Genomic DNA, 17,533 nt, shown 5'->3' on the forward strand with positions numbered 1-17,533 from the left:
TTTATGATCGTTTATATAAATATAAAATCTTAAAAAATAAATGCATGTATATGCATAATTTTATGGTGATAATATGATGTATATAATATTAATCATTAAATAATTATGTATATCGCATCACATTATTATAATGAGGTGTCAGTGACTCTTTTTATATAATACTGTGACATTTTTCAAATATATATATAATTATTATATAACACAATAAAAATATATAAACAATGAAATAATCACGTCACATTATTATAATGAAGCGTCATAGACTTCTTTTATATAATAACATGATATTATTCAAATATATATATATATAATAAATAAACAACAACACAATAAAAATATATAAATAATATAATAATATAATCACGTCACATTATTATTAGAATAATATGTCGTATAAACTCCTAATAATAGAGTTGGTCGAACCCATAACTAAATTTCTCGGCACAAACGCCGATAGAAACTTTTCTTGGGCTTGGCGGAACCTCCCTTTCCGCCATCTCCATTGGAAGTATCCTTCTTCAAAATATTCAATTTTCGAAGTTTCTCCATCACAAATGTCTGCTTCTTGACTTTCTCATCGGGTGTCGAAATCCCCTGCTGCAGATTCTTTTGCACATCGGATAGATATATTTTCATCTCAAGTATTTCCATTCTCAGCAATTCATTCTCTTCAGCAAGAGACGCATCGCCGTGTGTTGGATCTCTTTTAGTCCATGCATCTTCTGTGCTTTTATCTCCAATGCTACTTCTTAGCTCGAGCTGATCGTAGCACAATGCTTGCAGGGCTATCGGCACGGGCAAACGCTTATTTTCCGAAGCGTGAACTCGGGCTTCGTATGATAGCCTGTATATATCCATTACACCGCACACTTTCTCTCGCTCGATTTCGTCTAGATTTGCGTGTGCCTGTAATCGCAAAAAAAAAAAAAAAAAAAGAGTCAGTGTTACCATTAAGAACTAAATTTCACCGGCTTTAACTTTAGATAGAGCAGAATCCACCATTATATCAACATTGAAAATATAAAGGCCTTTTTTTCACTAGACTATCTTAGTCACATGGAATTTGACACTGACCTTCAAGTAGATATCAACAGCACGGTAAAGATCATCGTCCACCTTCCTAGCTGCTTTAGGCAGCAAATTCGCGATCCCGGTAAATTTCGAAACAGTAAGTTCACCATAAGTGGCTATCTCCGCGAGGTACGCATCAACAGTCTTTGCAACTCTCTTCATAACAACAGAACACACTTCTCTCAAGTCACCGGCATTAAAGACCGCAATACTGTTCTCTTTATCCACAAATCCAGATATGATCCTTCTCACGGTCTCGAGATCACACAATCGCTCGCCATCATATGTACACGAAAGTACAAAAAGATCATCTACTTTTGCATGATCTAAGATGGCCGATATTCTTTTCTCGAGGTCCTTTTTGGAATGAGCATCTGCCCTCAAGAAAATCGCGACCCTCAGAAGAAAGCACAAGAAGTTTGGAGGGAAAGAGAGCGTTCCTGAGGGCAAGAGAGCCACTATGGACTCAAGAACTTCACGCTGCTTCTGGGTTCGGATATCAGATTCACCCGAATTTAGTGATTTAATACCGTTCCCCGAGTGATCACGAACATGATCATGAAGTGATTTCTCCGTATAAGTCATTAGACAACTAGACATAGTCAAGGCCTTAGCACCTCTACCCTTCATTGAATCCATGATCTTTCCAAAGAAGGTTACATCTAAGATTAATAGCTCTTTTATCCACCAATTTGGTGGCGAACGGCTCGGAAATTTCGCTTCAACACATGCCTATCAAAGAAGAAGATACACCAACAATTATTTAACTATCTGCAAATAAATATCCAGAACAACAGTAATCAAGAAGTAGGTTTCGAACTTAATTAGCTCACTTGGAACCAAATTTTTGCACCAAACTAAACAATTTTATCAACAAAACGAAATGATCCCCTATTTGTTAAGATTGGAATTTGGACCTAACTCAACTCCAAAAGCTAGTTCAAGGGTAGGATTATTCGAGCTCATATATACAACTTCTAGATATTTTATCCAACCGATGTGGGACAACTAATACAACCCATCACGCCCAAGAATGAACATCTCGAGCGTGAAGTTTACAAATGACCCAATTATGGGTAGAACGGGTGACCCAATTATGGGCATTCCAACACATAACGGTGGAACCTGAGCTCTGATACCATGTTAAGATTGAAACTTGGACTTAACTCATCCCCAAGAGCTATATCAAGGGTGGAGGATTGTTTCGGTCCATATATACAACTTTTAGATATTTTATCCAACCGATATGAGACAACTAATACTACTGAAATGTTTCGAAATAATCACTAAGCTGTTTTTTCTGATCCAAATTCAAGACAGAATTCTGTTACAATATGCTCATAAATGACCAAGAACTCAAAGCACCAACTTCATTCACCTCATCAAACTTTTTAAGATATAAAAAGTCTACATCGTATACCTTGGAACTGATCACCTCAACACATCTTTGGACTAGGTTGAGTTCCTCAGCAACTGGAAGAAGATCTTCACACGATTTCAAGACGAGGATAGCCCCTGATAAACTCGTCAGCGCTACCTCAGACAAGAAACTCTCCGACAGGCTAGTGAGATTATTCTCAGAATACTTTTCGTTCATCTGTAAATATTCAGCCGCACACCAGAGGGCAGCCACATTCTGTACCGTGATTTTGATATCGACACCGTAACAAAATTTCACTACCGTTTCAAATATTTCAGGCCCCCCGGGCATGACCGAAAGTTCTATTCTTGCTAAATCCGTATCTTTCGATTCAAGAATCAGCCGTCTTATGTAATTGCTCTTCGACACAAGCATAACCTGCAAAACCCAACAAATAAACTCCATTTTAACCAAAGAAAACAACGAGTAAATTCAAGAATCAGTCTTTTTTCCCCTTCTTCAATGGGTTAGTTTCTTCATACCTTGTGAAGAGGGAAGTGGTCTTCCCCTACTTCAACAACAACATCAGCCGGGATTTCTTGAGAAATCACCCTGCATTCAGAATTTTGAAGTAGTTTCAGTAAAAATAAATGAATTATATCTCAGAATAGAACTAAATGATAAGTGTAATCACTCACCATTGTCCACTTCTCTGTTTCGAAAGAGGAAGGTCGCTGCAACTGTTCCTGCGGCGGGTGGCCATGTCCAGAAATAGATTCAAGAAAACAGTGTGTGCCCAACGACATTTCTGAATGGGTTTTATTTATAAGAGTTCCATAAATGATAAATATCTAAAAGTTGATTTTTCCACTAATCCAAAATATCGTCCTACAATTTAAACTTTAATCGTTTAAAAATAATAATATATAAAGTTTTGAATTATATTAGTCATTACCATGTTTCCATGACTGTAGAGGCCCAATCGAACAAGAAATTGTGTCAACTTTGTTTCTTGTCCACGTACATTAGTATCGTTGAACGCGATGCCTTTCACATGTTGAATATTCCCACGCTCCATGGTCCGCGTTTGACCGCGTGTGCATGCAAATTTCGATTCCCACGAACCTAAAAACACCGACGTTATTATTTAATTATATGTTCATATAATTTAATTATATTTTAAAAAATAAATATTTATTAAAAAAATTATGCTGAGTTTTGAATAAAATAATGATAAGTTTGGGAAAATTGAAAAATAAATTAAAATATGTATAAAAAAATAGATCTCTTGTGAGACGATCTAATGAATCTTTGTCTGTGAGACGGGTCAATTCTACCGATATTCACAATAAAAAGTAATACTCTTAGAATAAAAAATAATAATTTTTCATGAATGACCCAAATAAGATATTTGTCTCACAAAATACGATACGTGAGACCATCTTACATAAATTTTTGTGGTATAAAAATTACAAAGCCCGTACCATCAAAATTATGCATATATATTATGAAGAGGTAAAACTAGAAATAAACTCTGAAATATTATATTATAGTAAATTTTATAAAATATGTTTCTATTGAATTTCAGATTTAAAACTAAGATATTTATTTGTTTTGGTTGTTGAAATTCCAAAAGAAGACTTGCCGGCTAAAATGGCACGTAAAACAGAGACGGCTGAGCAATTTCCCATTGAGAACAGATGGCGCTAATGGGCCTACACGGTTGGCGTTTAATGGGCTAACTGGGGGAGGAATCCGACTATCTTCACGTGGAAAATGCATGGATTTTTATTTTTTTAAAAAAATCAAGTAATGACTATTTATTTTAAACAATTAGTTTTAAGTTTTTGTTTCCCCGTTTATTTGGGAAGGATCAGACAATGGAAGAGTAGGTCTCTTGTGAGACAGTTTCACGAATCTTTATCTGTGAAACGAGACAACCCTATCGATATTCATAATAAAAAATAATATTCTTAGCATAAAAAACAATACTTTTTCATGGATAATTCAAATAAGAGATATGTCTCACAAAATACGACCTGTGAGACCGTCTTACACAAGTTTTGTCACGATGAAATGATCACTTATGGAAGATAAACAGTTCGATTTCATCGGATAAGAGATGTAATAAATCACAAGTGTTTGGTTCACTTGGTAAATAAAGACAATCGTTTAAGGTCTTAATATCATATTTATTGAATTCTATTCGATATTTTTACACCGATTAAACAAATTAATTAATTTTAAATCCTTCCTAATCTCACTTAGTCACTTCCCACCACCAACTCGGCCACCATGCACTCCGAGCTACGTGGAAGGAAACCAAAGCTACGGACAGGGATGGTAATGTAGGGGGTGAGAAAACACACATAATTTTCGGTATATCAAATCATCGTATCGAAAAAATATAGAATTTACCGAATTTTTGGTACGGTACGATAACTATATCAAATTTTTTTGGTACGGTAACGATATGAAATTTATAATTTTAGTATGTACCGAAATACCGAAAATATATATAAAATTTTAAAATATATAATATTTTAAAACAATAAATTTAAAAAATGTAAGGTTTTTCGGTATAAAACGGTATATATTGATATCGTATCAAAATTTCGGTATACCGTACAATTTCATTATATTCAGTATGCTAGGTATATGCACTGAAAATTTCGGTATGATATCGATACAAAATTTCCTTATATCGTAATTATCGATACGATATATAATTCGATGCAGTATACGTAATGAGCATGGGTAGAACGGGTTACGAGTAACTTCCCTGAACACAATTCTTTTTGGTCGGGTTTATGTTTTAATATTAAAGGGGGTAGTGGGTATTTCAACTTTTGTACCAGGACGAATTTGGCTCGTGTAACAGGTGTAATAATATCTTATTCATACCTAACGTGTTTATGTTTTTATATATCTATTTATTTTATCCTCTATCTTCTTCTCTTGAAGATGGTCTTTCATATGAGATTATGTAGACTTTGTTTATATTTGGTTGAAAGTATTTTATAGACTTTGTTTTGGTATTTTCATTTATTTTTTATAATTATACATATATATTTTTTAAAATATTTGGTAGAACCCATTAATTTTGAATCTGAGTCGAGACGGACGGGTCTCGAGTCTTTCAAAATTGTAATGTTCTAGGACCATCCAACCCAAACTCAACATAGATTAAGTTTCTGACCAAGTTTAGAACAATTTTAGGAAGAAAATGCCTTATTGAGCTGAACTAAAGAAAGCTGCAAACAATGTCTACATGAACAACTCAATATTAACGGTAGTCGAGTCTAATAATAAATACGACATGAATTTATGTTACTTGATTTGACAAAAATGCACAAATAAATCACAAGATTACAAAGAATACTAGATGTTAAAGTCTGCCAGGTGTTATGTGATTGTTTTAACTTTATTCAGCATTATTGGATTGACAAAAAAAACAAAGGGATTGCAACAACAAAAAAATGTGACGTTTTTTAAAAATATATATATATAATAATTTACCTCATTTTGGCTCAAGTTTAATACACGTGTACGGTCAATAGGAACTGGATTTCAAAAGAATTAAGAGAATTGTTCTAAAAGATGGAGTCTAGGCATTAGTCGGTCATCAATCGTCCCGATTTTTTTCAAATACGGTTTCTCTCGAAAGTTCTGTGTTAATAGGCAACATAGGAGGTTCACCAAGCCGTCTAAATGGTTTGAATCGCCCAGGGCCGCTTAGACATATATATATAGATTATATGTTCATCACTATTTTATAAGAGCATCTCCAACATTAGCATCAAACGCTATTCTATAGGGACATCTCCAACCTCAGCATCAAACGTTATTTTGATGTTGGGGTTTCCTCCAACGGAGCTGCGCTATTTCAACTCCATTTCCTTCTGCACTAAATTTGGCCTAGAGGATTTTTCTTTTTTTAATTTTTTTAATTATAAATATTTATATTGAAAATTATAAATATTATTTCTATAATAGTATGATATTAATTTAATAATTAGATATATTTAAAAAAAGAAAAAGAAAAAAAAAGAGTGGGTCGAGCTCTTGACAAGAGCTGGACCCATGAAGAGCTCGACCCACTCACCTCGACCCACCTGGGTCGAGCTCGACTCATCTCGAGTACTCGACTCAATTTTTTAAGACCGTTTTGTAGTTTGAAACCATGAATTTATTTTTTTCTTAGTCTTTCAGTCTATTTTTCAATCTTACACAATTATTTAGCTGATAGTATTTATCTGAAATGGTCAACTATTGTGCAAACTATCCATGATCCGCGTGGTCCAAAGAAGCATTATTTTGCGATGAAACAAGAGTCATGCAGGAAAGATGTGGAGCGTGCATTTGGCGTTCTTCAATCACGATTTGCGATTGTGGCATCTCCAGCACGTGGTTGGAAGAAAAATCATTTGAATGATATAATCAAAGCATGTATTATAATACAATATGATAATTGAAGATGAATGTGATTTTAGTGCACCAATTCAAGATGCTAGGGAACCATCAACTCCAATGACAGAAATGACAGTCAATGGACATATCAGATTTCGCGAATTTCTCGCTCGATATAAAAAAATAAAAGATAAAAACGCTCACTATGCATTACGAAATGCTTTAATTGATAATTTATAGGATTGATATGCTCGTTCAAATATTTGAAGTTATATTTGTAATATGTTTTAATTTAATATTATATATTAATTTTATTTCATCAATTTTAATTATTTCTATTTCAATTCGTATAATATATATTTCAATAATATATTTAAAATAATTAAATTATTCATTTAATAATATTATCGCAATTATTAATAATATAATATTAATTACATCAAATATAAAATATAATTATAATTATATCAATAAATTTAAAAATAAATATTTAATAAATAATAACAAAAAAAATTAAATAAATCAAATAAAAAATAATATTTCGAGAATATTTTTTCAGAGTAAGATTTGAAGCAGATGAGTTAGGGATGCCTGTTATATTTGATGCAGAAACTACACTATTTTAAAATAAAGTTACGTTAAAATAGAGTTTTAGGCATAAATGACCTAATAAAATCTCGTAAAGAAGAAAGATGTCATGGATTTTAAGTTTGAATCTGACAGAGAGAAAAAATATTAGAAAAATATGAAGATAAATAAAAAGAATTAAACATTTAAACTTAAAATAAAATAACCGCATAGATGCCACATGCAATATTGATATTTGAGAAATCAGTTATAAAATTTAAACCACAATTAGTAGACATTAATTGGGTAATCAAAATCATTGATTAATAAACTGATAATAATAATTTAGAAATAAATTACTTCTCTGAAATATCAAATAATTTGTAAAATGGACCAAAGACAAACATATCATTAGCATGAAATTTTGACCGATTAATGTATAAATTATAATCCTTCGTACGCGTGTGCAAAACAGCGAACACGATACAGTTTGGTCTCTGCATATAAATTAAACGAAGTGATTTTTTGAGATTTCCAAAACATCGGAATTACGTAAATAAGAGAGAGAAAATTGGTTGGAAATAAAAAAAAATTGTAGAGATATTTTCAATTTTTTTAATAAAAAAAACTAATTTATATAAAAAATAAAAATCTTTTTTTAAAAAAACACATATTTACAAGTCTCACTCACAAAAAACTGATAAAATTTAAAAAGGACATAAAAATTAAATGAAGAGTAGGTCTCTTGTGAGACGGTCTCACGAATCTTTATCTGTGAGACGAATCAACCCTACCGATATTCACAATAAAAAATAATATTCTCAGCATAAAAAAAAATACTTTTTCATGGATGACTCAAATAAGAAATCCGTCTCACAAAATACGACTCGTGAGATCGTTTCACGTAAGTTTTTGTCTTAAAAAAAACCCAAGAACCCACCCTGGATACTTCCATCTTGTCTTGGTCCACACGATGAAATAAACACACACTTCAAACTCCACAAAAAGTGAGCACAAACTTGTTATCCCATCTTTAAGGAGTGTGTGCTAAAAAAATAATATTATATTATTAAAATAAACTTTGATATATAGATAATATATCTGTGTAGCATGTGCATTTAATTGATTGATTAATTAACTAAATCAAGAAATGAAAAGGTACAGACAATAAAGCTCACCAATATATAAAATTTATTTAGCTTCAAGTTCCAATGAATCATAGGGTTTACTAACTCTAATATAAAAAAGCAAACACAATGGGCTCTACGCCGCGTAAGCCATTACACTAATTTCTCTTGTGCTTTTACCATTGGTGGACATAGCGATATTGGGAGACAATTGAAGAAGTATAGCGGATCGTATTTTATGAAACGATCTCTTATTTGAATCATCCATGAAAAAAATATTATTTTTTATGTTAAAATTATTACTTTTTATTGTGAATATCGATAAGATTGATCAATCTCACATATAAAAATTCGCGAGACTGTCTCACAAATGATCTATTGTATATATATACATGGATCATCGAATATAAAACAAAAGCATTTTTTTGTGAAAAATTGTATTTTTATTCCAGTTTTAGGTTTCAATTATCTAACTTAATCATTTTAATTTATTTTATTTTTTAGACAATTTTTTTTTGGCAGATTTTAATATTTATAATATATGTTTTATTTTTGTTCAACGAGACATGTAAGAAATTATCAATTTCAAATGAACAATATTTAATGAAATAACACAAAAAATCTAACTTTATGAATGAAAACTAAATATTAACGAGTTACGTAACCAAAAAAAAAAAAACAAAATTTACAGTACTAAAATTTCAATTTTCTCGATTTTTGACATAGAAGATACGCGATGGAGCACATTCCATGCGCCGGTACGCCAGGGTAAACACTGCTCTCCCATGGAGAAGATAGCAAATCTTGATTAAACATGAACTTTCTTTATTGTCCACATATCACAGCAAAGAAATCATTGGCAGATAAATAATACGAAGAAACATAAAAAGACAAGGGTTTTTACCAATAAATTCAGACACATTTTTCAGATAACTGGAACTCAACAACCAAGGAACTAACAGAAGACGTAGAAGCATGAAAGTTAAAAATTATCTCATGCGAGAACCAATCGAACTAACTTATAGATAATTCTTAATAAAGGAGGCAAGCTAGAATTGCGACTATAAATCGACCCCGAATATTTGAATTCGATCTACAAACAATCTTCAAAATGAATTCCAAGATCAAATACAAAATCCAGTTACTAACTAATCTAAAAAGTACCATATATGCTGGTCAATTGCAATCTCTGCGGTAGTGAAAAGCCATTTTTTAGAGTATGAGATCAAAAATTGAAACCTATATCAGAGGCTCAAAAAATTTAAACAAACAAACAAACTCAGGATAATAGTACAAGGGAGCTCCCTTCAGTCCAAGCACAGAGAAGAGTAGGATGAATTATCTCCCGCATCATTCACACATTCGCACTAGAATTAAGTTAGACGTTTCTATTGCGTTTGAATGAATGATTCGGCAGCTAGTTCGAACCATTTGATTCCCATGAGTGGACTAAAGGAAGCTCTCTTCAAATATTATCAATAATATGCATGACTAGAGTACCAAGAACATATTAATAAATCAGAAATTTTAAAGATACCAAGGCCAATAACATCTAAATTAATGTATTAACAAAAAATATGCAAAGTATTATTGATTATGGGCTTATATACAACTTCATCAGCAAAAAAATGATTAACGATTCAAGGGTTGGACCCAAAAAGATTAAGAAATATGCCCAAAAGCTAAACTGTACTGGATAAAGAATTTAATGTTGTAAGATATATCAAATAATCCATAGAATTTTCTACTGTAATATTAATGTTTTAATTATCAGAGTATATAGCACCAGTTGTTCTTTAGCTACCAAATCTGTCACAATATTTCCCTCCCAAAAGTACCAATACTGATAAGCAATTGATTAGAAACATCCCTGCATAATGAAAATACTACACACTACTTGTTGAAAATTATTAAGTCTTACATGTATTTTTTGCTATTTACCTGTTTTCCTTCTTAGGAATATACTTTAAACTGCATCTTAAAAATAAATCAGTGAGTACGTTTTCCAAGGGAAAAATGCTTGCATGAACCCAACCCTAGCTGTTTCCTGAGAAATTAAGCAAATATATCATAATCCACTGAATTAAGTTTAGATCTAGAGGAAAAGCAAAGGAAAGAACCTAGCATAATCAGTCCACAAAATAAAAAATAAAAAAGATTTATTTAGCTAAAATCAATTTAATTCGAGAAGGTCATGCAGGAAAAAATTCAAAACAATTCTTTAAATCAATACCTGGTTATTACCTTCTTCTGCAAAATTCCAACAGGCATACATAGGTTTTAGCTTGTTTTTCCAGAGATTTGATGAGAATATATAATATATGAGCCATATTAAATAACAAGAATATGAGAACTCACTAGCTTTTCTTGGCACAACACCAGAATCCAGGCTTTTCTCCTGCTAAAACACAAACTAAAGCTATATTTTGGAAATCCATATAAATGAAAAGTGAAATGAATTAGGGTTACTTAAATCTCAGATTAATATATATAAAAGTATACTGCCTGAAGAATAAGAAAGCAGAAATCACGGGAGATAGCTACAGAAACTGATTGATTTGATGGATCACTGTCGAATGAGAGCGAGAAAATACAGGAAAGCGATTCCGAGATCTCCACAAAATCTTGAACTAAAATGTGTCTTTTTAAAGAAATAATTTTTTTTAATTGTGAGAAAAATGTTATAAATATAATTGAGTCTGAACTCGAAACTCGTCTAAAAATTGATATTTTGGCAATGTTATATGAACAATAAATCATCCATAAGATATCATTTTCTTAACATATATTAGCTGTTGTCATACATGTGTTGAGAGTGTGTTTCAATTAATATAATGTGTTGAGTTTATTTAATATATTTTTATTTTAAAATACTTTTTTAATGAAGTTATTCTAAATTTTTAGTCAAAAAATAAGATTTAATGGATATTTTATTTTTTAATTTGATATTATCTTTTGAATAAAATATTATTTGAATACAATTTTATATCATTTTGCCTTCAATTAATAAAATTTGGAGATCAAATTGAAAAATATATATTTAAAAAACCATGAGCAAAAAGTCAAATCATAAAAATTACGAAATTTATAGATACAAAATTTCAATAAGATGGTTGAATTGGATAAAAATGATCAAGAAAATGATTAAAGAAATATGGTTTTAACATCTTTGTCATTTAACAAATCAAATGAATTTATATTTTTATAGGATATATATATGTAATTTGACGTTGGCTTCACATTGACTGACCAAATTAGTTAGTGTATATGTCTCAAGTTTAATAAATATTAGCGAGCGACACATACTTGATGTGTGTGTAAACTAATTATTATTATATATATAACTCATGATCATTAATAAATCAGATTGATTTATAGATTTTTATTATTATTTGGATAACGATCATGCAATTATATTAAATATATAATTTGTAATTTTTTTAATTTCTAAAATAGATTAAATATTGTAGTTATGAGTCAATTATATGAAAAAATTACAAATATAAAAAATATGGTATTTCATGAAAATCAATTGGTGTCACAAATTCAAACCACTAAGTGTCTCAACCTTTACATATTAGTATAAACTAGTGTTCCATAGCACACAATGTGTATCATTTTTTTTTTGGTGTTTGATACCTTTTGTGTAAAAAAAATATTATTTATTAGAAATGATACTTATAGATGAGTGATTAAATAAGATTTACCTAAGATAGTTCGAACTTTAGATAAATTAGAGATAAGTTGGGAAAAAAATCGAAAAAATATATAGAGATATAGAAAAATTACTAATAAAGTTACTCCAACAAAGTTATATAACAAATGTTAAGAATGATAAAACTATAAAGAAACTTTGATACTACATTGATACATCAGAGTTAATTACTATGAAGTGTCATATATATATATATATATATATATATCAAAAAGGTGTGTCACATAGTCACTATTTATTATTAAATTACTATCGCATACATGGGAAAACAAATTTAAAAATAAATGAAAAAGGGTTTACGAATCCTAATCATTTTGCTTGATTTTTAGAGAAGAAATTAATGGATAAAGAAGAATATAGAGATGATGTAGTGGTGGGGTTTTGTTTGGCCATGACTCTTTTTTAAGTGAGTGTGGCGTCAGAAATGTATAGCCATTTGGTATTTGTCCATATTCCATCCCTACTTTCTTTCTTTTGTAACAGTGTCGATCTTCTTGTTCACCGAGGCCCCAGGCTTCAAGAAATTGCAAGTTCTCCCTCTCTCATTTATGCATATATATGTATATAAAATGTTGGGGATCGATATAGAGTTTAGAGGAGGATGAATAAATTCGTTCTTTTTTTGGTCGTTTTTGCAAATGGTGCTAGAATCATGTTAGAGATTATAGCTTATCTTGTTCAAGTATATAATCAGCAGACCACAATATATAGTGCGGAAAGGATATGATGATTTAAGGGTGAAAATGATAAAACAGTAAGCAGTAGACAATGGTTATTTATGGAAGTTCGAAGATGAAATCTTTTACGTCTCCCCTTCTTTTGTTTCCAGAAGGTATCACTAAAAGACTTTGGATTTTACAGTACAACACTTGTACACATCCACTTCAGCAGGACTTATCCTTTGCCTACTGAAACTCTTAGTTTCTCAACACAATAAATCAAATACAACAAAGTTATGGAAAAGACTCTTTTCCAGATTACAAACTCTTCTAAAAAATATAGTAACGTGAATAGCTAGTAGAGAGAGTAAGAAACAGTCAGCACGATATGATCTCAAAAGATCAGATAACTACTATGAAACGTGTGTTGCTTTTATGTATATTGAGCTTGAAGATGATAAGTAGTTCTGAGTTCTCAAATCGACGTTCGTATAAAAGAGAATGTGATCGTTGTTGGGTAATCTATAAACGTCGTTGACCTTGTGTATTTATAGAAGTCTTGATTCCAATGTCTATAAACAAAACGACTTCTTTGACTTCTGATAGAATCAGCTTTATTACCGAAAAAGGTTCCTGCAAAAAGCTTCAGAACAATCAGTCTTGTTTCATACCAAAATTGGTAAAACGTATTAAATGACTTTGTTCAACATTAATGATGCATTTAATACTCGTACTTGGTAATGTAACGATAACATTTAATATATGTTCGATAGATTCTGATTTAGTAAAAGTCAAGTTCTGCTTCTGTTTATCCAAGTTGATAAGTACTCGAAGAGTACTGCTTTGTTAAGGTGATACGAGAACTTCTGCTTTTATACTGTCTTTTGGTTTTACTAACGCGATCTACTGGTTTTGACTCTCATCACCACAATTAAATTCAAGTCTAACAATTTCTCCCTTTGCGTTGATGCCAAACACTAGAAGTTAGTATCGATAAATATGAAAGCAGATATCAATTATAACCAAATAATCGATAAGTAAATAAACAGTAAAATAGAGTTCAAAAGAGTATTAATAAAAAAAGATTAATCATCAATTCTGATATCCTTGAACAGTGTATCCTCATCCTGAGGATCTTGGCTTCTGAAAGATGATTCTGCTTGGTGATGATGTCCTCCAGATCTACCTTCTTCTGTCCTTCTTTCTGTCATACCTACTGCTTCCCCCTTTTTGGCATCAATACGAGTGAGTTATTCATCTACTCGTCCAGTAAGATTGATAATGTTATCATTCATCATATCCAGAAATGGGACTTGATTCGAAACGCGATAATTAAGGGCTTGAAGAGATTGAGATTGAGACTCAATCTTGGCATCGATGGTTTCAAATTTCTAATCAGTAGCTTCAACTTTAGTTGAGATTGAGCGAAGAGACGAGTCATGATCAGAGACAGTTCGAATAACATCAAATTGACTGAGCATGATGTTAGCATGACTGGTTAAAACATTTTTTCTGAAGAGGCTGGATTCAACTTCAAGCTTTGCCAATGATTTTGTCGTGTTAATGACCTGTTTAGAAATGCGTTCACGGAAGAAGTTGGTGGCACTGACTTCACCAGCATGATCGTAGGACAACTGTTTTACCATCTCTGAAACTCTTTCAATATTACGTCTCAATGTATCAATCTCAGACTCAAGATCAAAGTGCTCTTCTCCTGGTGATGGAGTTCTTGCTTGTAGACGTTCTGAGATTTCAGCAAGATGAGCAATATGAGCTATGTGAGCCGGTGAATCAATAGGAGGGACAATCAAGGCAGTAGAAGAGACAATTTCGGTTGGAGCAGTAGTAGCAGCAGGGGACTGTTCAGCAGAATTTCCTTCAAAAGCAGTAGATTGGTCAGGAACTGCACTTTCTTCTGGTGGATTAGCTTCAGTGGTTACCATTTGCGCATCAGCTGGAATGGATTCAGATGGAATGTTCAACAGAGCTTCCATTTCTGCTTGATGTTCTGCAGAAAATGTCTCCAAATTTGGCAGTAGTGAAGCAGCATCTGATCCTTCCATTGGTTGTTCTTCTGGATGAGCTTCTGTATGAACCACATCATCAGCTTGAGTAGGTTCTGGGGCAGTAGAGATAGTAACAACAATGGATTGAATTACTTCATCAACTGAAGCCAATTCCTGAAGAAATAAGATAAGATGATTGAGTAGGCAACTTCGGTGATGCAGGAGTACTAGAGACCTTAGCTTCTGGTGGAGCTGTAGTCCTTTCCTCAACTGGATTAGTCTGAGTATATTCTGGAATGACTCCTACTGAGTACTGTATAGGTTCTTCAAATGTCTGTTCTTGAGAAAGAAGTTGCTCATTCATCATTCTCAATCGGTCAATCAGAATATGGATCACAATTCTGATCCTGAGCAGCAGTGGAATCATAGCATCAAAATTAGACTGAAGAGTCTTTAAAACTGATTCCAGCTTCTGTCGTTTCAGCTGCTCAAGAATTAAACTTCGTGTAACGTACCGTACTTTTAAACTACTTGAAATTTGCGGGAAAATAAAAATTTTCTTAAATATAAAATAAACTTTCAAATTGTGATCATAAATAAACTGTCCAACCAAAAGTATTTGCAATAAGATAGATCACATATAAATTTTGCTAAAGAAAAATATTTGTTTAAACATCATAACCCAAAACGTAAAATCAGAGTAGTTGAAGCATCGCTTAAAAACTTAAAAACATGGGCGGTCCTCGGATTTAGCCTCCCGCTCAGTCCAAGCCAGCTCACTGGTCCCCACCTCTAGTCTCCTCAAATTCATCCTCACCTGCATCGATCAAGTCTAGTGAGTCTAAAGACTCAACATGTATAAAATGGAAGTAACAAGTAATACGTAATAAAATCACATGCAGCTTTACAATAGAACGTACATACTGGAACTTGAATATACATAAACTTCATCATTTTGCGTAGAGGCATGTTTCAAAGCAAGTGACCCATACATAAATACGCCTGATCAGACTAAACCACAGTACTGGGCTGACAGGGAAGATCCACCGCCACATACATGAGATCCCCGTTCATAATTTAATGGGTGGATTGGTCCCTGGTCAGACTTTACCGCTTTCCAATCCTGATCTAAACCCGTTCATAATTTAACAGGGTGGATTGGTCTATGGTCATACTTTACCGCTTTCCAATCCCATACATAATGTGGTCACAAGACATTTAGCATACCTAAAAAACTTAAAAGTATTTTCTTTGCACGTCGAACATACTTACTTGGCGTTGAGGGATTCGTTAGATCTCGCTTGGGGCCACTGCTGCACATATTATCATGAGTTCAAACACTTATTTTGCATAACTTAGACGTAGGTAGCTCGTGCTCACCACCGAAGTAAATAAATAGCTTATGACATTCTAGATCACTCGGGACTTGACCTCGTTTAATAATCGTACTAAACCATAGCATAGAACCCCAAAACAAATCTCGAAGGGAAGCCTAAACTATTCCCAAACAGGAGGTACACGGACCCCGTGCCCAGGTCCGGCTTTGGGTCCCTGTAGACTCTGGAAAGACACACCGAAAAGAAGGAAGGACACGGACCCCATGCTAGGGTCCGTCTAGGGGTCCGTGTAGGCATTGGAAAATGGCACTCCGGAAGAAACAAGGGCACGGACCCCGTGCCAGGGTCCGTGTAGGGGTCCGGCTAGCCTCGGGTGAAAACAAACCTGCGGAAATTTTTATATTGTGCTTAATTCTCCCAACTCAATTGAATGGACTAAGAATTGATACTTCGAGACCCATCTTAGGACACTACGGTATTGATCCCAACCCGTGCCGACAATCCAACAACCCCAACTTCGACAATCAACAACAAAACGACACAATTCCGAAATTCGACACCATTATCTTCCTACGACTTCTATTGTCTCCCAAGCCATCCCCGACTCGAAACGAAACCTCAAATAGTACCTAAACACATCCCACATCATGTCTAAATGCAGTAGTGATGGCCCAGCGATGTCCAACGAAGCCTGCAACTCAAACACTTCAAGAACACATCAATAACATATTTTTCAGAAAAACGCAGTTTGAGCAGTCTTACGAAAACGATCAAAACTCACTCAATTTTCATCCAAATATTTCGAATTTTATATCAAATCGAAGGTATAAAAAATTTCTACGTTTCATATGTTGAAAGTTTTCCCAAAATCTCGATCGAAAAGTCGCAGTAATTCAAATGACAGCAAATTACGAGTTTTAGATCTAAAAACATTTCAAAAATCGATCCAACAATTTTTTGCTTAAACTTTGCACATCACACCTGGATTTTTACGCATAATAAACAACATAGCACATAATATGACGAGATCGACGTAGAAAAAATAGAATATACATGCCTTTAAATCTTTAACGTTACCGAACGACGACACCAAAGCGGGAAGGGTGCGAGAGATGATCCGGGACGAACGTGGCACGATTTTCTTACAACGAAAGTGGCGAAAGCTTGCTGGAAATTCAGAGAAAGGGGGCGGCTGCTCTCTAGACCAAGAACCATAGGTTTTCTCTTCTCAAAAATTATAAAATTCTGAAATTGTGATTTGAAACTTGTGTGTATGTGTTT

At 32.9% G+C, this 17,533-nt stretch overlaps 1 protein-coding gene across 1 annotated transcript; it reads right to left on the bottom strand.

The window, feature by feature from the left end:
• Window positions 1–330: 330 nt before the first annotated feature.
• On the bottom strand, window positions 331–3,296 carry LOC142541160 (root phototropism protein 2-like). Its single transcript, XM_075647789.1, has 5 exons — window positions 3,130–3,296; window positions 2,974–3,043; window positions 2,492–2,869; window positions 1,075–1,803; window positions 331–906 (listed from the first exon to the last, which is right to left on the bottom strand). Exons 1-5 carry the CDS (start codon window positions 3,192–3,194, stop codon window positions 430–432), a joined length of 1,719 nt encoding a protein of 572 aa, XP_075503904.1. The 5' UTR covers window positions 3,195–3,296; the 3' UTR covers window positions 331–429.
• Between the last annotated feature and the right edge of the window lie 14,237 nt (window positions 3,297–17,533).

The sequence above is a fragment of the Primulina tabacum genome, chromosome 3 (assembly GCF_025594145.1).
Source record: "Primulina tabacum isolate GXHZ01 chromosome 3, ASM2559414v2, whole genome shotgun sequence".
Taxonomy (NCBI): Eukaryota; Viridiplantae; Streptophyta; class Magnoliopsida; order Lamiales; family Gesneriaceae; genus Primulina; species Primulina tabacum.

Coding starts and splice junctions, on each gene's coding strand:
- LOC142541160 (XM_075647789.1), bottom strand. CDS start 3,194: ATGGCCACCCGCCGCAGGAACAGTTGCAGCGACCTTCCTCTTTCGAAA. Junction 3,044..3,129: donor AAACAGAGAAGTGGACAATG/GTGAGTGATTAC, acceptor TTCTGAATGCAG/GGTGATTTCTCAAGAAATCC. Junction 1,804..2,491: donor TTGAGGTGATCAGTTCCAAG/GTATACGATGTA, acceptor CTTCTTTGATAG/GCATGTGTTGAAGCGAAATT.